This window comes from Aulostomus chinensis, chromosome 10 (assembly GCF_037954235.1).
Source record: "Aulostomus chinensis isolate RoL2024-O1b breed Wild chromosome 10, RoL_Achi_v1.0, whole genome shotgun sequence".
Lineage (NCBI taxonomy): Eukaryota > Metazoa > Chordata > Actinopteri > Syngnathiformes > Aulostomidae > Aulostomus > Aulostomus chinensis.
Genome location: NC_141329.1, coordinates 17,074,029 through 17,097,927, shown reverse-complemented (window position 1 = coordinate 17,097,927; position 23,899 = coordinate 17,074,029). Strand labels below are relative to the sequence as shown.

The 23,899-nt window shown below is 39.8% G+C and overlaps 1 protein-coding gene across 4 annotated transcripts; it reads right to left on the bottom strand.

Moving 5' to 3' along the window:
- Positions 1–216: 216 nt before the first annotated feature.
- Positions 217–8,895, bottom strand: LOC147254532 (uncharacterized). 4 transcript variants are annotated; one of them, XR_015118062.1, is made up of 7 exons: positions 8,811–8,895; positions 8,089–8,251; positions 7,928–7,947; positions 7,743–7,836; positions 7,324–7,490; positions 1,652–1,730; positions 217–1,531 (listed from the first exon to the last, which is right to left on the bottom strand). XR_015118062.1 is itself a non-coding variant. In XM_086215159.1 (6 exons), the coding sequence occupies exons 1-6, from the start codon at positions 8,883–8,885 to the stop codon at positions 3,807–3,809; spliced, it is 549 nt and encodes a 182-aa protein (XP_086071285.1). In that variant the 5' UTR covers positions 8,886–8,895; the 3' UTR covers positions 3,624–3,806. The 4 variants fall into 4 exon arrangements, 2 of the variants coding, with proteins under 2 accessions (XP_086071285.1, XP_086071284.1); XM_086215159.1 differs by lacking the exons at positions 217–1,531; positions 1,652–1,730 and adding an exon at positions 3,624–3,836; XM_086215158.1 differs by lacking the exons at positions 217–1,531; positions 1,652–1,730 and having other exon boundaries at positions 6,316–7,490.
- Between the last annotated feature and the right edge of the window lie 15,004 nt (positions 8,896–23,899).

Below are 23,899 nucleotides of genomic sequence, written 5' to 3'. Positions count from 1 at the left end.
TTCATACAATTTCAGAGCAGATCTTTTTTAAAAAGGTACCATTCATGATATTTATACATGTAGTGGAAAATCACACTCCACCGTGTCGAGATCGAGGTAAGCCTTCTTACAAAAACATTTTCTACTTATGTACTTTTGCTGCTGAGAAAGGTGAATTTCAATGAAGAAAATTGTATTAAATGAAGAATGAGCACAAATTTTACTCCAAAACAATTTTTTTTTATTTGTACAATTTGTGGAGAACTCGCTTTAAAATGCTCAAGTATTTCCAAACTGCATTCTCTTTTCAGTATCAACACATTGCTTTGTGGTTTTCACAAAGCATATACACTCTCATAGCTCTCTGAAGCATCTACTATTTTTTATTCCAAAGATTGAACAGGTATACAGATACAAATTCCCAACAAACCAAACTACAAGTACCAGTACAAAAAATTGTACAATCAAAGAGATAAGCAGTAGATGTGTAAACCATATTCAACAAATGAATAGAGAAATAAAACAAAAGCATATATATTAATGACGATAACAACAATAATAACAATATGTCAGTGGCCAACATAAATATTGCTTTGTTAAAAAATGTTCAAGTGAGAGCATAAGTTCATATTCCTGTGGTTTTAGCAGCTTCTTTGTTTTAGCACCGGTTCTTTCACTGAAACATCGAGTATGAATGTTGTTTTTTTGGAACCACAGTGCTACACATATGAAAACATCAGCCTAGAATTACACCAGAATCAACAGTGAATGAATTGGATATCAGTTGGTTTGCTCTTCAGTGAGGAAAACAGCTTGTAGGAAAACAGTCTTTTGTTGTTCAAGGTCCAATTACTAATTTAAGATGAATAAAATTAAATTAAATTAAGAAATAGATTAATCTATCAGCTGATTTTGACGATATTTTAAAACCATTTTTCAGAGTCTCAAATGTTTGTAGTTTTATATAAATCTGTATAGAATAAACTAAAATGTTAAAAAAAAGCTAGTGGAAAAACACACTTGCTCTTGAAATGTTGTACGGGAAAAATCACTGTAAATTGAGGGATTCAGAGAGGAGAAAACAGTCAAGAGTGAAGGCGTTCATAAAGTGGAAATATTTGAATATAGATTGTTAAAATTGGGTGACAGCTTGACAAAATAACAAGGTTTCTCTGAGTAGTAACTGGATTAATTTGCTAATGCTGTCAAAGCAAACACGGGCGTCATGGTGGTGTAGTGGTCAGCACTGTCACCTCACAGCAAGAAGGTTCTGGGTTTGAGTCCCGGCACAGGATCTTTCTGTGTGGAGTTTGCATGTTCTCCCAGTGCCTGTGTGGGTTCTCTCCAGGTACTCTGGCTTCTTCTCACCGTCCAAAGATATGCAATTGGGGACTAGGCTGATTGATACTCTAAATTGACCGGAGGTGTGACTGTGAGTGTGAATGGTTGTCTGTCTCTATGTGTTGGCCCTGCTATGGTCTGACGACCTGTCCAGGGTGAACCCTGCCTCTCGCCCGTAGCCACTGGGATAGGCTCCAGCCCCCCCACGACCCTTAATGTAGGAATAAGCAGAAGACAATGGATGGATGTCAAAGCAAACATATGTGTATGAATGATTAATAGTATGTTTTCCATCATAAAGTAATGAAAGGTTCAATTGAACTTTATTTACCTGCAAATTACATAGGTGATCAGTGGTAGAGTTCCTCCAGTTGAATCCCCTTTCACTTCAGCTCTGCTGCTCCTCCATCCTTCCAAACAGACCAAAGTGCAGCTGTTACATAACCAGGAGGTGAGTTCACTCCTCCACAGTTCCACAAACTGAGATGGCAGGGTCACATGAAAAAATCTCACATTTCTACCATGGTATCATTTACCACCTTCAAAATTGTGAATAAACATTAATCTAGATAAAACCAGTTTTGGGTAGGTGCTGAGCTGAAAGTAAATTGAAAATTTAGAAAAATCAGCTCAACCAGCACAGACTTCCAGTTGCCAATGTTTTTTTCATTATACCAACATGTCTAGAAGGCACATCATGTCAAGTCAACATCATTTCCCAGAAAGGTGTTTCATATTAGAGTCAAATGGGGACAGCTGACCCATGGTGCAGTCTCTGGCATTTACTGTTATTGCATACAAATCATGTAAATAATGACACAATATTTGATTTTGAATAACTAAAAAGGGAATTTGACAACTTTTCACGGATGAAAAATAGATAAAAAGCGTAATTTAGCTTCCTCTGTGAGAAGTTTAACTGGCAATGGCATTTCAAAGTTGCTGTGACTCATGCTCCTGTTTAAAATAGTTAAGTACCTTTGACATCGCTCTAATAAAGATAAATCTTTGCCTTGCTTATTGAAGAGAAAAGGAACAGGTCCTGAGTCTATCAACTCAAGATGTGAGAGGTAAACATGTACAGATAATGACAGATCAAACTAAGTAAATTGGACAAAATTTCACATCACATTTCATCAAAACAGTCTCATGCTACGATGGCATTTTTAGACAACAAATAGTTAAACATTTTTTGTCAGTCTTTGCAACACATATCTCAATGCTGAACTGTTGGTCGAGATGGTTTGCTTCCATTTTTCAAAAGCGAATGGTTTTGGAAGTTTATGGTCACTCAAACATAATGCATAATAAATCATAATCAAGCTTGGATCCTCTACCAGAGGCCTTTGAGTTTGAAGGTTCTGCACAGTATCTTAGCTGTTCCTAGGACTGCAGTCTTCTGGACAGAGACCTCAGATATTCTACCTGGACTCTGCTGGAGCCACTCTCCCAGTTTGGGGGTCACAGCCTCTGTACTCTGATGACTACTGGCACCACTTTTGCCTTTACTCCCCACATCTTCTATAGCTTCTCTTTCAGCCCATGGGATTTATCAAGCTATTCATATTCCTTCTTCTCATGTTGCTTGGGATCACTACATCTATCACCATTAACTTCTTCGATTGTTTGTCCATCAACACAATGTCCGGTCATAGCCATTACCATTTTGTTAGTCTGGATCTTGAAGTTCCATAGGATTTTAGCTAAGTTGTTCTCCACCATATTAGGAGGAGGCTTTCATTCTAACCTTGAGACTTCCAGCCCACACTCAGTGCAGATCTTCCTGTACAATTTGCCAGCTCCTTGGTTATGTTGTTCTATGTGCTCTCTTCCTGCCTGCATCTTACACCCTGCTACTATGCTCCACTGCTACTGTCTCAAGGGCATCTTTGCACAGCCTGCATCTGGGGTCCTCTCTGGTTTGGTAGACCCTGGTCTCTATCAGTCTTGTACTAAGGGCCTGCTCTCATGCTGCCACAAGTTTCAGTTCAGCCTTCTCCAGCCACTGGTGGGATTTCTTGATATCAGCCACTTCTTCTATCTGTTGGTGGTACATGCAAAGCAGGTGCTTGTCCCTCCATTATGGTTCATCCACCTCTTCTTCTGCATTGCAAAGTGTCTCCTAATCAAGGTTATTCACTCAGCATTCCATCTTTGGGAGCCATATTCCTGATGTATTCTTGGATATTGGTTGTTTCATCCTGGACAGTGGCTTTGATGCTGCCAGACCTTAGCCTCACTCTCTCTGCTAAGAGTACAGTCTCAGGGTACTGGACTTAGGGTGAAAGCCGATATGATGCCTGTCAAGAGTTTCCATGTTGTGCGGAAGCAAGTTATTGGTTGGTAGTTGGATGGGATTGCACCCTTGCGGGGGTCCTTCATGATCAGGACTGTCCGTCCTTGGGTTGACCTTCTGGGTGAGTCCCATCTATCAGCAGCTGGTTGATTTTCTGCTGCCAGACATTCATGGAGTGCAGCTGGTTTCTTCAGAGGGTAGGTGTGGACTGCAGAAAGGACTGGATAAAAAGAGGAGACATCTGCTATGCAATAAAAGACAGGAGTGACATATTTGGAAGTGTGTATGTGTATGTTTTACTGAGTAACAAAATGTAATGTAGATGCAATTTTGTTTACAAGAACACCACAGGTCAGCTAACACTGTAAAAAAAAAAAGTTGTGTAACCCACATGGTTACTAAACCAATATTTGTGATTTAGATGTAGTACCTCAGTTCACTACTTGGTGGCGCATCACCCCTATGCATAACGTCAGACACATTGAACGTGATCTCGGTTTGACCTGTACGTGGTCAAGGTCTGCACCGAGCGCCGTCTTAGTCAGAGCTGAGCCACTGAACAGAGCACTCGCACATGGAACGAGCTGACGAACCGGGGAAAAGTCGTGTGAGTGTGAGTGTGAGTGAACGAGAGCGGAGCCGAGTTTCACCGTGTAAGCCTCTGAGAACTCCGGTTAGAGAAATGCTATGTTACTGGCTAAGCCTCAGGTTAGCTGTTGGTATTAGCATGATATGAGGAAATTCCTGTTACTGAAGCATGTTCATAAAACCAGTCGGAGTCCATGATATGTTTCCTTAATGTCTTAAACCTACTCTGGTACCTGTGGTATCATTGTATACTCTGTAAACAAGCTGTAAAAAGATCACTAATGACCTAGCGCGAAGCTAACGGTAATCGCGGCTAATCGCCGCTAAGCTAACTCTGGATTTTACCTGCAAAAGGTGATGTGAATGCTAATTGTGAGGCTATACAAGCTAACGTGCTATTAGCTTGTTAAGCTAACGAGCCTTTACTGTGATTAATGATGAGAAATGGAGACAGCTATGGTACAGAAATATGGTTTTTTGGTACCAGTTCATGTTAATTATTTTCATGGTCATTGAAATGAATGTTTTGAGGGTTTTGCACTAAAGTTGGTTAAATATGTATGCTGTTAAAAAGAATAAGTTAATATTGTAACTTCATGGTTAAAAAGAGATAAAATTCATGGTTAAAAAGATAAGTACTGTTGTTGGAAAGATAAATATTGATTCAAAGAGCTGTTTCGAAAAATAAGAGCTTTACTGAAATAAATAAGTTTATTTATGTTGAAATATAAGTTCATGATAAATAATAGTCATGGTAAAAATACTTAAATTGTACTGCAAAAACATGTAGACTCATTTAAATGCAGTGTATCCTTTATTTGGGTATATATATGGAAGAAGTAGAGTGAAAAGTGAAAGTAAAAAGATGTCATTGAATAGAGAGTAATGATTATTTGTTCTACACTCTATGTGTAGACTGGTTTTTCCTTTTGGGTTTTATTGATGGATTGAGACTTCATTCCGATTCCGGACCGAGGAGGTTCGGTGGCGAGCCATAAGGACGAGCGATTCAGACGGAACGGTGCACGGTCTGGCCAGCTGTGGGATCCACTCCGAGGAGCTTCTGACATTTACTCACTTCACTTGTGATGCAGATAAGAACATAACACAAAAATCTACCCGGGTAGTAACCTTAGGGACTGAACATTGAACATTACACACACAGAACACAAACGGAAACTGAACCGAACTCTAACCTTCTACAAAGAAGGAAGGACATTTTCTTTTGAATTTTTTTATTTTATTATTTTTCTACCATTTTGAAAGAGCTCTATTTTTCTGTATATTATATTATATTTTCATTCATTGCAAAATAATTACTGTTGTTGCAATAAATTGTCGACTGTTAACCTCATGGTATCGTACTCGTCTAACTCTTACCAGCTCTCCGAACCTAGCAAGAATGTTAGTGTCATTTGTCGTTGCTAATTCGACTACAGGCGCTACATTTTGTTTTTACGGAAAAAAAACTGGCAGCTGTGGTTGCCAGAAAAATACTGTAAAAAATACTGTAGAATGTAAACCATATTACAGAACCAACTGTAAATTTTACAACTTAAAACTGTTATCATTTACAAAAAAACATCATAAAACTGACGCACTGAACTGGTAAATTCAACATCCCTTTTCAGCCAAATTAACATGACCATGCCATTATTTACAGCCATTTTTACTGTACAATTTACATTTGGTGGTTGCTTATTTTACATGTAATCTCGTTTAATTTCACTGAAAAACTTTGGTCACAAGACATTATTAAACTGTAAAAGCCTCATTATAAGGTAGTAATTTTACTTTACACTGTAAGAAAAAAATCTGTAAAATATACGGTGAAATACTGGCAGCTGTGATCGCCAGAAATTCACCGTAAAAATTATGGCGACAATGTAGAGGACTTTACGGTATGCTGTTTTGGCAACTGTAAATTTTGCAGAACAGAACTGTATTACTGTAAAAAATACAATTTTTACATTTTAAGAAAACCTTGTTTTACCTGAAAATTTGTATTTATTTTGCAATAAAACACCGGCAGCTGTGGTTGCCATAACTCTATTGTTAAATTACGGTAAAATATTTTCTTCTTTTATGGTAAAAAATGTATTGATACTGTTTATTTAATGGTTAAAAAATGTACTTAATAAAAGTAATAAAAAAGAAAATATCAGATTCTAAATATACTTTTAATATTCAGCCAAATTAGCATTTCAATTGTCAGATGCAGAACTTGCCAGACAGTGTATACTGTCATTCATTCTATTCTGTAAACTTAATAGACAGAGCATGAATTAATATTGTCAAATTACTTCATGTACCACAACAGCTAGAAAAAATATCCACCTTAAAATTTTTCAAATATAGAAAATATTTATTTTATATTTGTTATGTTGTAACCATCAAATATTTGAACATATCACAAAATATCTAAGAATGAGAACAACATTATGTAAGAAATGTTAACAAGTTCACTTTCTGTTCCAACGTCAAAACCACTGTAGTAAACTGAACACACTTTACTTACAAACTGTAACAAGAAACCTTTACAATTAAGTTGAGAAAATTTAAGTGCATATTTTTGTACAAATCTGACCACAAAGTGCTATCAGTGTACATACAGTAACATTCACATCAAAATAAAATAATCTCTAAAGGGAAACTTCAGTTAATTTCAACCTGTCTCCTATCATCTTAAATGTGCTTCATGTGTCTAGTGAGGTTAAAATATTAGTTGTCATATTAGTCGTTGTCCAGATACAGCTGGAGCGCTGCTAATAGCAGACCTGTTACAAGGTAAGTGAACAGGCACACTTTCACCGGCAAAGTTAGTCCACTAAACAAGCTTTTTTCCCCCCACGTTGTTAGTATAAATGTCAGAGAAGATATAGAAACCACATGTAAATGTGTTATGTTAGCTTACCCGTTTTAAGCCATCTTTGTTTACATGTTTGAGCTACTTACCTCCACTCGGTCTGTATTAAAGCTGCACCAGCTAACAGGTAAGCTACCAACACATTTACATGTCTGATTGAAAAGAAACACCTTCATATATACGAGAGAGAGAATCTCAGATGGATATCAAATGCCTTGCATTTTCTAATGTTATAAAAAGAAAAAAAAATTACCGTTGGAGGAACTCCAGTGTAGACCGTAGTTCCACTGGGTAGTGTATGTTGAGGCAGTAGTAACTGCCAAACATCAGGCAGATGGCAGATGTGAAGGAAGTGATGTGGTCGTTGACAATCTCTGTCGATGCTCAGCATAAATGTCTCAGCAGCAAAGCAGGAGGACCCTAAGAATTAACGAACAAAAAAATAAACTTTAATGACAAGGTCTTCAATAACAGCCATAAATTCAATGGAACTTATTTCAATATAGGATGAGAGTCATACAATCTACTGTTAGCAGAACTTGTTATCAGGTAAAATGTTAGCCACTGTCTCAAAATGGTCTACAAGCTAACATGAAAATAAACAAGTAAAAGTACATGTGGGTGTTAGTATACCGATAGAGAAAGCTTGCAGGTTTGGTTCAGTTTACTTACCACACACAATAAGGCAGGGTGTTGGTGGCACATTCTCCATCTGAACCTCCGCAGCAGTGCTGGTCTTCTCAACGAAATGGAACAGATGCTCTTCCTTCGCATCAAAATGAGCCAGTAAAAGAAGCACCATCTGTATGACCTCTTCAAACTCACACCAGTCATTTCCTGGAAGTGTGCTATCATACCAACTTGGAGTGAATGGAGTCTGTAAAAGTATAACAAAAGAGACTTGAGATCATGAAACCTTTAATGTTTTTCTCCTCTTAGAGAAATTAAACTATTACATTACTTGTGCAGCTCTATAAGAGAAGTGTGCTGTGTAGTGGTGTCAATGTTTTACACTCACCCTTTTGGGCCCAGGCAGCAACCAGTCTTCTGGCTTGTATGGGCTTCAATACTGGCAGTATTAAGTGAGCAATCAGCGGTTTAGTTCCCTCACACTGGTGTTGACAAAGTGAGACGGTGCATTTTAACGGAGTCATGGTCACATCCTGAGTTTGGTCGGTGAACTGTTGTGGTGGCGGGAGAAGTGCGACTTTAAAGCCGTATAGCCTGAAAACACCTGCTTACAACTTCCTCCAACACATTTAAAAATATGTCGGGTTCATTTCGGTGCAGTTTGCAATGCAAAACATTTGCTTTTACAGACTGAACGTTTTCTCCACATACGGTACAAGAATACATCTTCAATACACAAATACGCCGCTGTTATAACCACAATGAGCTCCAGCACATAGACTGATCCTACTTTAGCCCGCCAAGTGGGTAAACACACGCAGGCTAACCACATGCTCCAGCACATAGACGGATCCTACTTTAGCCCGCCAAGTGGATAAACCCACACCGCATTTTTAAAAAGTAGTCAAAGGAATGAAAGGATGACTAATAAGACACCCTGTCTCCTAAACACGTCGACACCTGTATGATAGGTGTTTCCAGGCTGTTATGAGAGTCGAATGTAGTTAAACGTAAAGCTACACAATGTTAGCTGTCTGCAATGCAACCCTGTTGATAACCCTAATAAACACAATTCAACGAAAAGTATTTAACTTGTGTTCATTTACTTACCGAAGTATCTTCTGGCTGAGGCAAAGTCCTAAAAGTCCACCGGTGAGGACCGTGGATTCTGACGGTGAAGTCCATGGCGACGTCAAGTCCGAGGGATGCTCGGAGGGTCCCAGAGGGAGGCGGATACCGTGCGCTGATTGGCTGATTTGAAATGTCAACTAACGCACAATCCTCAAACTGTAGAGGGGAAATACAACTTCTGCTCAGTTTTGAGCAGGTTTTGAGACAGTTTTAAAATAATTCCCATAATTTAAGATGCTTTTAAATGTAGCAGTTTTGAGATGCTATTAGAATCCATCAGCTTTTTTTCAGATGCTTGTAAAAAAATGTTTTGAGATGCCTTTAAAATCAGTCAGATGTTTGGAGATGCTTTTAAAATCATTCAAATGGTTTCCCTTATATAAATTGAATTTACCTCTGGACCATATTAACATAACATGTTCTTCCTGTAAAAATGAAGGTATGATTTTGCAGAATTTTTTACAGTTTTATACTGTAAATTAAAATGTAAACATCAGCAAAATCTTTAATTTAAGCAGAATAATGCTGTCAATTTTACATTGATTTCTCTTCTGTGACTCTACGGTATTTCCCCATGAATTTTACCATGTTTGTAAATTTTCACAGAAAGAATCTGTGTTTTCTACATATTATGACTGTAAAAATTACAGTTATCTATTGTTCCTTGATTTACAGTTATTCAATGTATTTACTAGCTACTACTACTAATGTATATACTATTTTAGATTTTATGGCCTTTAACTGTTGCCATTTGACAGTTTTTTTTACAGTGATATCTGCATTATCCTTGTCAATACCACAGATATGCAATGTTTACTTTGCGCTAGAGGACAATTAGAATGATCATTCCCCATTGCCTGCTCAATAGCAAAAAGCGAATAAACACATTTAGTGACATAGTGGATCAATTTGCAACTAAAGGGACAAATATTTCCCAGAATTAGAACAAGGCAAAACAGAAAACTAGCAAAAAAATCAACAGAAATTATCTGCAGGTAAAATGAATTTGACATGTAATTTGATTTCACGGTTTATCCCAAGGTCCCTCAGCTAACATGGAGGGGGCAGGATTTATGATAATTCTAGGATTTGAACCATCCTTTCATCAGTGCTATGTACAAGTCTTTTTTGTCCTCTTTCCTCTGTTTAAGAGGCCTAAATGCCATTAATTGGCACATGAGAATTAGAAAACAGTTATGGTTTCATTAAATTTGACCCTGCGCACCTCAAATTACCACAAATTGTTTGTTTCCACAAATAGCTAGATTTATGAAGCATGTAACGGCTAAGCTTTGTATGATTATAACTTCAGACTGTAGCGAGGCTATTCATTTAAGAAGCTTATGATATTAATCCATTTGTCAAGGTTCCAATGAATGTCTTGACCCAAGAGGCAGACACAGACACTTGAATTAGGTTTCAACAGCAAGGAGAGTTTATTAAATTTATTGAAGTAAGGTGAAGATTGCAGAGTGGGTTGAGGTCCTGAGGTGACAGCACAGAGGCTGGTTGAGGATCACAGGGAGATAGAGGCAAGGGGTGAAGAACCAGTTTTGAGGGAGGAAAGCTGGGTGAATCTGGTAGTTGAACCCAGACGATCACACGGGGGTAATAGACGATCTGGCAATAATTGGAGGAATAAACTGATCTTGTATAAAGCAGGGTAGAAAGGTGACTTGATTGCTAGATTAGAGGCAGATGTGTGATGAACAGCAGGTAAGAGATAAAGGCCTGAAGCATCTCCAGCTCCATCCAAACTCCAGACACACAAACGCAGAACAAAAAGACATGGGAGACAAACACACACGAGGGAACAGAGAGAACAGAGAAAACAAAGGGACAAATACACTGAGCCCCAACACCATTATTTTTACTGTAAAAACTTTGAAATAGCAAGTTAATTTGCCTGTTACATTGACATGTTTATCTGTTCTGTTTTCATTCCTATCACTATGGTACAGTATCCTCCCTGATCGGATACCTGTCAAATCAATGCAGTTTTCTGCCCCACATCAACAAAGTCCTCTAGTGAATGGGCAATGGGGCAGCATGTCTTGGAGATAAAGCAGCCATCTAGCAACCAAAGGGTTGCTAGTTTCACCCTCACTTCCCCTGGTGACCATGTCAGAGTATCCTTGAGAATGATACTGAACCCCTGATTGCTCCCGATGGCCTGCAATGGACTGTCGACCTGTCCAGGGTGAACCCCGCCTCTCGCACAATGTCAGGTGCTCTGATCATACCTAACAACCTGAACTGTGTTGGTTGGTGAATGAAAATTATGTTAAATGCATATTACAACATTAGTGTAGCATATTAAGTGCTCATCTGCTTTACCTGTGTTTGGCCCAATTATTCTTATGGTTACACTGCAATAACATAATATATATCTGATGTGTGTTCTTTCAGCTACCTAATCAACACAAGAAGCAATATTAGGTACTGCTCCATCATGCAAAATCAATATATGACAGAGTTTAACCTTCCTCTTGCTTAGCAGAACACCACACACTGCAACATGTGTAGGGGGTAGTGGTGGCCCACTCATCTTTGCTTGCAGCATTTACTCAGGGACTCAGCACGAAAGTGCCGAATGTTTGACTTCATGGACGTTTGCGCATTTCTAGTTGTTTATGTGGTGCATAACTCCCCAAACAAAAACTATGACAGTAACTATTTCCAACAGAGGTCGTTTTCAAATGTACTTTCTTCATTCTGGTTCAGCAATCTACAATGAGCAATACAAACACAAAGACATCCCAACTGTAGATGTTTTCTTTTACAAAAGGAATGTGATAACAGATGCTTTCCTCGTAACAGGTCCAGTTTGAGTTGGAGAATCAAATGAAGGGAAGAGCTGTTATATTTCTTGAAAATCACTTCTATGACAAGTCATGTCAATTCAGTCTCATTTGATTAGTGCCAAATCACATCAAAAGTTATCTCATGGCACTCTACAAGCAGAGTAGTTCTAGAACCACATTCTTTCAATTAATTTACACCCTACAATTCTCCAATGAGAAATCAAAAGGAGTCCAGCGAAGAAGTCAAGTTAGTAACAAAAATGTAAGGGGTTTTGAATGAGTACAGCAGGACAGAGAGGGGAGCAGCGCTTAGTACATCATAGGAGATCCCCTTGAAGTCTCAGCCTAAAGCAGCATATCTAAGGGCTAGCCTAATCCAATCCTGACTATAGCCTTTAGCAAAAAAAAAAAGAATGTCTTAAGTCTACTCTTAAATGTATGGAAGGCAGCTGCCTCCCGACCAAAACTGGGAGACAAGTCCATAGGACAGGAGACTAATAACTGAAGGCTCTGGCTCCTTTTCTACCTTACGGAACCACAAGTAATCTAAGTGTAGGATTCTAGCTGGAAAGAGGGGAACGATGAGCTCTGTGTGGTAGGAAGGTGCATGATTGTTGAGGGCTTTGTATGTTAGAAGAAACATTTTTAAGTCTGTTTGAAATTTTGACAAGGAGCCATGATAGGAGAGATATCTCTGAAGATCTGTTCAAAGACAACATACAGATGATGGTGCTGGAGGCCAAGGTAATGCCATCGTTGAACTTGCCACATTAGATAAGGTGTTTCTAATGTGTTTTGGGCCAAGCACAATACCTTCAGTTTTGTCAGAATGTAGTAATAGGAAACTGTGGGTCATGTTTTATGTCCTTTAGACAGACCTCAAGTTTAGTTGGCTGAATGGTTTTATTTAAATACATAAATAACACAGCTGCATATCGTCTGCATAAGGATGAGTGTTTTCCACTGGCCTAATGTGACCTAATGGAAGAAGATATGGAGTGAAGACTACTGCTCAAGGCACAGACATTTGTGGAACACCATAGCTAACTAGTGGTCACAAAAGAATCATCATTAATGAGTGCAAACTGAGATCCACCTATTAAATATGACTTAAACTAGTGTAGTTCCTTTAATACCAATCGCATGTTCCTGTCTATGCAGTAGGATATGATGGTCGATGGGATCAAAAGCTGTACTAAGATCTAACAAGAACAGTAGAGGGTCATTAGTAACTTTGACTAATGCTGTTTCTGTGCTATGATGAACCCCTAAAACCTGACTGGAAATCCTCAAATAAGCTGTTGCTTTGAAGAAATTCCCAAAGCTGTTTAGCAACTGCTTTCTCAATAATTTTGGAGAGAAGGGAAGCGTAGATATTAGTGGTTAGTTGGCAAAAACTTATGATTCTGGATTAGCTTTTTGAGAAGAGGTGAAATTATTGCTGTTTTAAGGGATTATGAAATGTAACCAGATGACAGGGACAACTTGAAGATATTTACGAGAGAGGCACTAACTAGGGGTAAACTGTCTTTCATAAAGTCATTACTAGGCAAGGCAAGGCAAGGCAATTTTATTTGTATAGCCCGTTTTCACAAACAGTTTGTCTCAAAGGGCTTCACATGGCATCATTACAACATCCTCTGCCCTTAGACCCTCACATCGACTGAGGAAAAACTCCATAGAAAACCCTTTTAACAGGGAAAAATCTGAGAAACCTCAGGGTGAGCAACAGAGGAGGGATCCCTCACCCAGGACGGACAGACGTGCAGTAGATGTTGTGACAGACAACAAAACAGTTTACAATACAAAATGTGGGAAACATGGAAATGTTAATAACAGCTGAAGAAGGAAGCTTCTGGTAGGGGAGGCAGGGAGAGCAAGCCAACTTGATGGGGGACTGGACGGTACACTGGTTCATGGGAGGGGAGCGCAGGCCGGTGTAACAGTGGGGAATAAGGAGTGGGGGGGGGGGGGGGGGCGATGCAGGCGGCGGTTGGGGCTCTGGTGGATCTGTGGAAACACAGAGAGACTGCGAGACACCAAGGCCAAACTACAAAGTGCAACAAGTAGTGGTAGTGACAGTTCCAAAATGTGCAGGGAGGAGAGGAGGAGGGAAACAGGAATACTTGGCTCAATAGAGCTGTGGCTCTCTGGAAGTCTGGCTATTGTGCATTTGGGTAAACATTGTAGGGTAAACATTGTATTGGCACTGCCCTAGGATGGACTGGCTACCTGTCCAGGAATTACCCTGCTTCTTACCAGGTGACAGCTGGGAGACACTCAGGCCCCCAGCTACCATGAAACAGATTAGACAATGGATGGTGGTGACACTAACAGTTGATGTCATTATGCATTCAGTTAAATAACATTTTCTTATTCCAGATATTTAAAACAAAATCTGATTCTTCCCCGAAAAAAAAATTCTTGGTTGGCCATTCAAGCATTCACTCATTGATTTTTTTTTTCTACTCCAATTCTGTGGACAGCTGGTGCATCAGCCTGAGCAGTTCTCATTTGCAATCGATCCCTGCTGAGATAGCTCATCCCCATTGACTTCTGCAACTCTGGAATACTAAAGTAAAGCAGAGTCTCCTCTAAATCACTTACTTGCTTAGAGATGTTGTGCTGAACTTCATACTAGATTTTCTTCATTTGTATATAATATAAGCACATCCAATACCCTTCATATTCATTGGTTAACCTGTAAATAAGCCAAATTCTTTATTAATAAACCATATTTTGGCCATAAGACATCTGACATCTAATCAATGCAAATTCTAAAATTTCTGTATTTATAAAGACATTCAACTTAAGGATATAAATTTAGTAATATTTGACCAGGGAATAGCTTAATGTCATTACCATTGTAATCAGTAATAACCACCTCCCCTAAAAGAGAATTACAGTGATACAGCATGGAAGCTACAGACTCAGTAATTATGCCTTTATTGGATTGTTCTGTTTTTATTGGCAACATTCAGTTTCAATGTATTGTTTCTCTTTTGTAGCTGCATGCAAGGCAAGTTTGAAGGTATATTTTGGATTTATGCAAGTGGGGTTGTATGATGTAATCACGCATGGTAGATGTTAGCATTTCAAAGGTCGTAATAACTGATGTTGCTCTGTCCGATCATACCTGTGTTTTCTTTGAGTGCGCTATTTCTGTGCACACAAATGTTCACTAAACGATGCATCCTTGAAAACACGCTGGAAGATTTAATCAGGTTTTCTCTCTAACACCTGTCCTGCCATGGGCCTCCATTGATGAACTGGTAAATGGTTTCACCTCTAAAATTACAAATTTTATTGATGCTATTTCTCCCAGTAAGTGAAGGCTGTCCCTGAGAAGATGAGATCTCCCTAGAGAAATGCTACACTGGTGAGAGCTGAAAAAATACCTCCAGGTGCATTAAGAGATTTACAAAGAGAAGCTTCTTTTCTGACATCACCAGAAACAAGACCAACACACACCTTGTCTGTCACCATTTAAAGGCTAATTAATCCTCCTGTGTCAGTAGCTCCTGAAAAGCTGTCTACTCAGGCCAGCAATAAATTTTCCTGCCTTTTTTACCAACAAAATTGAGAATATTAGACAAGCTGTCAATGCCTCCACATCAAATCTAGGATACATGTGTTCACCTAAAACCAGTTTAAATATCATGGCACAGTTTTATCCATTTAACCATAGAAACCTGGAGGACATTATACAACCTCTGAAATCTTCCTCCTGCTGTCCTTATATTCTGCCCATATGCCTCCACACAAAAGTCTCTAGTGTCATGATCCTAGATCTGACACAGAACGAAAACATGTGTCTTCTCTCAGATGTTTTCCCACAGGCCTTGAAAAATGCAGTTCTCAAACCACTACCAAAAAAAAAAGAACAATCAGGAGAAGTGTGTAATGCAAAATTATAGACCCATATCAAACCTCCTACTCTCAGGTAAAACCATTGAAAAAGCTATGTTGCGGCACCCGAAGTCTTCATGGAACTGAACAACTGTTTTGATGTCTTCCAGCACTGCAGTTGGTCTTGCTCAGGTGTTAAATGACATCTGTTGAGCACAGACAGTGGAAAAATTTCACTTTTGGTATTTTAGGACCTGAGTGTTGTATTTGATGCGGTCAACCACAAGAATACGAGACTGTCTGACACAACTCTGAACTGGTCTGAATCATACATTAAAAAAAGACTACTTTCTAACTATAGGCAACTACACATCTGAGCGGAAACATTTCAGGTGGAATTCTCCAAGGCTACTTTCTGGGTTCTCTTCTGTTTAACATCTACATGCTTCCACCAGTTCAGATTATGGAAGCAACAAAATAAGTTACCATAAATATGCAGAGGGCACACAAATCTATATAACCATATCGCCTATACAAACACTAAGTACCTGCATTTATCAAATCGATGACTGGATGTACAGGAATTTTCTTCAGTTAAACACAAACAAAACTGAGGTGATTGTTTTTGGTGTCGGAGAGACGTAATTAAAAGTCAGTGCCCTGCTTTAATCAGTAATGTTTAAAACAACGATCAAGCAAGAAATCTGGATGTAGTTATGGATTAAGACCTAAATCTGGACAGTCACATGAAGACAATTATAAAGTCAACATACTATCACCTAAAAAACATCCATCCATCCATCCATCCATCCATTTTTTACCGCTTATCCGGTTAAGGGTCATGGGGGGCTGGAGCCTGCTGCCTCAGGTGAGAGGTGGGGTACACCCTGGATGGGTCGCCAGTCCATTGCAGAGCCAACACGTATAAACATTCAACCATTCACACTCACAGCCACACCTACGGTCAATTTAGAGTATCAATCAGCCTCGTCCCCTCTTGATGTCTTTGGACTGTGGGAGGAAGCCGGAGTACCAGAGAGAACCCATGCAGGTACAGGGAGAACATGCAGACTCCACACAGAAAGATCCCATGCTCAAGCCGGGGCTCAAACCTGGAACCTTCTTGCTGTGTGAGGTGACAGTGCAAACCACTGCAGCACCGTGCCACCCCTAAAAAAACATATGAAGGATGAAAAGACTCATGTCTCTGTGGGATTTGGATAAACGTATCCATACATTTATCTTCAGCACGCTCGACTATTGTGATGATGTCTCTACCAGTCTCCCAGAACAATGCATTAGACAGCTGCAGTTGATTCAAAACGCCACTGCTCGAGTCCTCACTTATGACAAGAAAATGGACCACATCACTCTAGTTCTCAGGTCTTTATACTAGCTTCTAGTCTCCCAGAGACTATGTTTCAAAATACTCCTGCTGGTTTATAAAGCATTAAATAGTTTAAGGGCCAAAATACATTTCTGAGGACTTACTAAACAATGAACCATTCAGACCTCTCAGATCATCTGGGATAGGTCCACTGTCTGTACCCAGAGTCAGAGGTAAACATGGTGAGGCAGCATTTAGTCTCTATGCACCAAATATCTTGAATAAAGTCAGAGAAAAATTCAGGTCTGCAAAAACCCTCAGTGCCTTTAAATCAAGACTCACATTTATGTTTGCCACTGCTTTTTTACTGAGTTATTATTTCTACATTGCACTATAAGATCATTTTACTATTTTGGACTGTGTCTGTTTTTGCTCCTGTCTTGACTGTCTTATTCTGTTTTCTTTTCTTTTCTCATATTTCAGCTGTTTTATTTCCTTCTCCTGTTTTGTAATATTTCATATGTAAGTATTTTTTCATTATGCTCTTCTTTTGCACTAAACATAAAGCACCCTGAGTTCCCTTGTTGCAGAAATGTGCTACACTAAATTTGCCTTGCCTTGCCTTACCTTCAGTAGGTGTGAGTGGCAGTAGCTCATGACACCCAGCATTGCACTGCTGATGATGGGGTCTAATGCAATATGTTCTCTCTCCCCCAAATAAACTCCTACCTCAAAAATCAGTATCTGTTCACGTCTGCTTTTTCCTACTGACTGCCCTCTATTTAGGTTCTAAAGTTTTCAATTGCAGCATTCCCTGGCATTCCTACATATGCTGCACAGTCTGTGATTCCACAGCAGCACTTTCCATTTCAAAAGGGTGATCTGACAAAGAAGGGGATGTCTCTGAGGGTGAATGTAATATAGCTACAATGTTGAAGATACTGTGGATAGGTAAACGGATATTGCTTTTACTTAGGTGGGAATTTAAAATTCACAGTGCTTAGGAGCACCTCAGTCATACACTACTGTTGGTTCTCTACAGGGACATCACTCTGACCCAAATCTACTGAAGTTAAGACCCCTGCAATATATTACTACCCCATACATCCTTGCTTAAATAAATCTGAAATGTGCCTTCAAGATTGGGTGGTAGATGTGTATGCAGTATACATTACTGTTACAGACCTGCAATAAACATTATTGAAACCACCACAAACAATCCCCCCCCAAACTACAATATAAAGAAAACTAAACTACTACTATAAAGATAAACTATTACGAAATTTGGAAAAGTCAAAACCTTTTACTGACCTTTGGTATGCCAATGTTCCATGTGCAGATATCGTAAAACAAATGAGGAACCACACAACACAACGATATACACCACGGGTCTGGGGGTATGTTTTCCCATTTATAGCAGCTATAGGCTCTATTTTTCAAGCCAATGGATTCAGTGCACTGTTAGGTGAAGAAATAATGGGTTTCAGAGCACAGTGGTGCTGTAATGTTGTTTCTGAAAGCTTCGTGTTTTATAATGTATCAGCACTGTGGTTATAACTTCTGCCCCATTGAGATGCTGCTGCAGTCAAAGAAACAAAGGGAAATGACACAAAGTTGAAGTTATTTTAAAAATCTCAAAGATTCAGCCTTTTGAGAAAACATTAAGGGCTGGAGCCCCAAGACACAACCCGCCACCTCCTGCTCTGCTGTTGTCATAGGGATAAGGAATAGTAAAACACAGGCAAGAGACGTGATGAACATTGTAATTGCCGTGCTTACAAGTCAGATCTGAAACATTCCATATTTGGTCATTTGAAGTAGTATGATTTAGTTTTGCCAAGAAGCAGCAGCCTCTACTCAGTTAGACAGAAGTTACTTTCTATTGTACCATGAACAGATTCTGACAAGACTGGAAGGAACTGAGATTACATAGACTTATTTTATTGTTATTATTTACATTAACAACAATGGTCCAAGGAGGGAACAAAGTCAAAAAGGCTTGTACATAACTTACACCCCTTTCAATAATCATAATCAAATTAGCTTTATAAGGCTAACAAATAAACTATAGCAAATAAAGAAACACAATATATAAATAATCAGTGAAAGATTTATACCATCATGCCCTGGGGCAGAATTCTTTAATTCCGTGATGATGTTGTGTACTTCCAGTGTAGTTGGAGGATCGAAGGCATTTTTCACCAAGACACTTGATGCCAGATCAGAGGCAACATTAACAAAAAAAACTGTTAAAGCCATCAGCTATTTCATTAGGGTTTGATAAGATCCACTCTCTCCCATGCATCTCTGCAGGTGCAGTTGCTGCTGATTTCTTGCAAATACAACAAATGATTAATGAGGTTCCAGGTTGACTATATTTTTTGAAGTTTGTGTGAATTTGTCTGCATAGTGCTTTTCTCTCTCCTTACATCAGCCATACATTTGTTTTCACATTTCTTATACGTTTCTATGTTAACAGGGGTGGAGTTAGTAACAGCTGTCTTATAGAGTTCATTTTTTTACGTGAGCGTGTCTTTAGATCTTCAGTGATCCTGGGTCTCCCTTTAGAAAGATCTATTTTAAACTTAGAGTTGATCAAAGGAAAGGATGATTCTAGAGCAGAATTAATCATTTCTATGAACAGGTGATAAGCTGCATTAACATCTTGTAGCCTGAGAACCTCTTCTCAAGAGATGTACCCAATGGCTGTTTTGAAGTATTCCAGGTTATTTTTAGTGAACTTGCGAAATTTGAGTTGGCCACAAGGGGAACTGGCATTTATAGATTTAGGAGGATCTATAGTGTGAACAATATGGAATACTGGGAGATGATCTGAAATGCTGCACATCAACAGACCCAAAGTGGTTTTGAAATCCAGAGAATTAAAGAGGATATTGTTAATTAGTGAGGCTGATGAGCTAGTGATACAAGATGGCTTAGTAATTAAAGGATAAAGATATACAGAGTAAACTGTAGTCAGGAAGTCTGTTGTGGATGCCAGATCATCTTTGAGCAAGCTAATTTTGAAATAATGCACACAATTTGTGTTCCTTGTTTATGATTTCTAATGTAGAGTATCATGCATCATTAAATGTATTTATATCTGAATAGGGTGGTCTATAAATATATCCAACTTTTATCATTTTTCTCCCTAATGCAATGTCAATGAATACAGATTCCACAAATGTCATGTAAAATCAACACTTAAATCCTTTCATGTGGTGAAATTATAAACATTTGACACGTACAAAGAAACTCTTCCTCCTGTCCTGCTGTTTCTGCTTAAGTGAGTGGAATTATAGTTCCACATAGGATAAAAACTGATAATATTGTCATTTAACCATGTTTCAGAAAAAGATAAGACCGAAAATGAGTGTGACAGGGTTGATAAATAAAGTTTCAGACATAGTTTTAGACAGACTGCTTATCTTTAAACGAAGAGCAGAAAAGACATTCTGTCAGGTCCATTCACGTCAAGAAACACAAAAGATGATAATGAGCTTGATTTGTTTATTATAGTACAAATTGGCGGTATGGCTCTGTTCAGAGGAGTCCCCTGCGAAATTTTTCATGAGCACCATGAAACAGGGGACCAGCAGCGTGAGGGAAGGTTCTCCCAGTTTAAGACTGGAAGAGCAAACATACCCCGTGAACAGAGCAGCAACATGACATGGAACGAACTATGCCATGTATACACGACAAGGTGGAGCTGGGGAGGTGGAGGGTAGCAAGTTGCAGCAGCAGCAGATAGCAGATAGCAGCAGCAGGCTGCAGTAGATAGCAGCAGCAGCAGGCTGCAGTAGATAGCAGCAGCAGATTGCAGCAGATAGCAGCAGATTGCAGTAGGTAGCAGCAGATAGCACCAGATAGCACCAGATAGCAGCAGATTGCAGTAGGTAGCAGCAGGTAGCAGCAGATAGCAGCGATGACGCAGGTAGAGCAGCAGCCAGAAGCTAGCAGAGCCGGAGTTGAGGCCGGGTGATATTTAAGTTGAGAGGGGCCAATCAGAAGCAAGGGATTTGATCAGCTGATGCTGAGCAGCTGTGATCAGCTGATTGATCAGTTTGATTGATGGACGGGAAGCCAATAGCGCTTGACTACCACGGCCTGACAGAACTAACGCTAACGCTCGATTTGTGTCACCCAATTGTGACAATTTTGCAGAGCTTGCGTCAATATAAATCATATCAGGATTAAAAAAAGTCTCATAAATTCTCTCATTGTCCATATCGAGCTCAAATGGACTGAATGTATGCGCTGTGATGGCAGTCGCCCCAAAGTTTAAGTCAGTAGAGGACATAGAGTAGAAAAAGTTCCATACCTGTGGGGCAGGTCTTTTTGAGTGAAAAAGAAAACTTTTGACCAGAAACTGGTGAAGACCCGGTCCATACCAAAATAAAGTGTAGGCCTAAAATAGATTCTGATGATCGTGGTAGGCCTGCAATGACAGACAAGACATCATGTTTTCTCATATTGCTGCAAATCCTTGGTCTCTCTTATGTCAATAACCTTTTCTCCCTCTGGTGATGCTCCATTAAGTCTAATTAAGACTTTACAATTCCTTGTTCATGTTGACTTGAGATTTTTTTCTTTTCTGAGTCGGTGGGCTTCTCTGGTGATATCAGCATTTTTTTTTGTGTGAGGTGCTCGTTCAGGTAAACACCGGTCCCCTTCAGTTTGCGTCCTTGCTTCAGTAACTCGGATTTGTATTTTCTATTAACAAATCGTATTGTGACCACTGGAAGCTGCTGGATGTTAATTTGTTTGCGAGGCAGAAGGTGACAAGCTGTGATGTGTTGGTGTTGAATGGGAAAATCCCTGCTACTGAGGAATTGGATGACCTGGGTCTCCAGTGTCTCCAGTTCAACCTGCGGGGGATCATCTCCAGGTTCATCCAAGGCTGTGACATTTGCTTAGGAGCAGTGTCTGGTCTTCAAACCAGTGATTACCACATCATCAGTGCAGGAGTATTGTTCCAATTCATCAATTCTTCCTTTCAGGTTTAGTATTGCCTGATCCTTCTCTTTGTTCATGTTCTTAAGACGAGAAGAAAAGAAGCTTTTGGAGACTGTCAACCTGTTCAATCAGCTTGAGTATTTGTGTTTGCTGCGTGGCAATTTTGCCAATCTCCTGTTGGATGGTGCTCAGAGATTGCTTGATTTCATCCATGTCTTCTTCTAGACTCCAATCTGAAGTTCAAACAGCTCAAATGAGCTGCACAGGTAGTACAGGTGACCTCAGTGTCAGCCATCTTGATATCTTGACTTAAAGTCATCAAGTTAGCACCAAATTTCTTTGCTGAGCCTCCACTAATGAAAATCAATTTCTGTGCTTGGTTTTCAGTATCCTCTCATGCAGCCTGAACACGGTCTGGTGGAAATACACAGATAGGGTCTTCTTGGCTTAGCCTTAGTGCCAAAAAAAAAAAAAAAAAAATTAAAAATTATTCCATTTTTAGGAATAATTTTTGAATCTATGAAATAATTTTGACATCAAGATAAACTTTCTCAGCGTGGCTCCTCACCAATGGGAATGGGAGTAAACCTGTCAATAAGCAGGAAATCTCATGTCAGCCCACAGCTCATCATATAAAACTTGGGAATAAATTGCATGTCAGCCTATGCAATTACATAACCACAAAAAGGGTAAAATTTTAGTGATACGATTTAAATAAATGTGAGCATGTGTGTGTGAATGTGACAACCTATCCTCTGAGTGTGTGGAGTCTGTTAATGTTGTGCCCAACAACTGTTATGTTGTGTGCAGCATGTGTGTAACATGGCTACCTGTTGCACAGTTGTGCACACCGCAGAGTGACCAACATGGATGCCAACAAGCAAGAGCATAACAAACAAGCTGATCCTGAACTATGGTGAAAAATTGCTTGTCTGTTATATGATGATACTCACAGTAATCAATGATGTTAAAGAGAAAAACGTGCAAAGTTAAAATCGTTACTTTGACTTTGCAGCAATACACAAAGACTGACCCCTCGTCTGTAGTCAGATGCACCACAGGCAGCTACGCCAAGCAAAAGCCTAAATAACAAACAGGAATAAAGGAAACTCATACCATCAAAGAAAACACAAGGACACAAAATTGATGTGGGTCTTCCTGAAAACACTCAACCATGCAAGTAAATTTGGTATTATTAATGTAAAACCAGGGCTGTTTTAGGGGGTCATATCAATATAGTATTAATATTAATTCAAGATCAAAGCGCTCAGCAAGCGCCAGCAAGGACGTTGGACAACCTGGGAAGGAGTGGTCGCTAGGATCGTCAAGTTGTCCGATATGTGGATGATGCCCCAAGCAAGGCTAAGCTTCCTCATTCGGGCCACCTACGACACTCTCCCCAGTCCCAGCAACTTGAACCAGTGGTACGGGTCAGAGGAAAGCTGCCATCTCTGCAACTCACCAAACCCAAATCTGCAGCACATCCTGTCCAGTTGCAGGACAGCTCTGGCTCAGGGTCGATATAGATGGAGGCACGACCAGGTCCTGCGAAAGCTGGCAGAAGTCCTCGAGATGCAAAGGCTGGAAGCAGCCAAAGCTTACTCTCCATCAGGAAAACTGATAGATTTCGTTGGGCAAGGGGCTGGGGCTCAGAACATCACCTGGAAGACAAGATCCCTGTTAACACCTGGATGTGACTGGAATTTAAGAGTGGACCTTGATCGGCAGCTCAAGGTCCCACCAGAGATAATCACAACCTCTCTGAGACCAGACATCATCCTGTGGTACCCCACAGCCTAATCAGTTATCCTGGCAGAGCTCACAGTTCCTTGGGAAGGAGGAATGGAGGCAGCTTTCGAACGAAAGAGAGAGAAGTACATCAAGCTGGCAGCTGAGTGTCGAGAGGCAGGGTGGTCAACCGCTATCAACCCCGTAGAGGTCGGCTGCAGGGGGTTCATTGGAGTGTCCATCCAGTGCCTCCTGAGGAACATGGGCATTGCTGGGCCCAAGCTGAAGAAGGCAGCCAAGGACTTGGCAGAGGAGGCGGAAAGAGCCAGCTTCTGGTTGTGGCTGAGGACGAAGGACGTGTCGTGGGGAAAGCCAGGTTCCTAGGGGTAGCTGCAGGGGGTGGC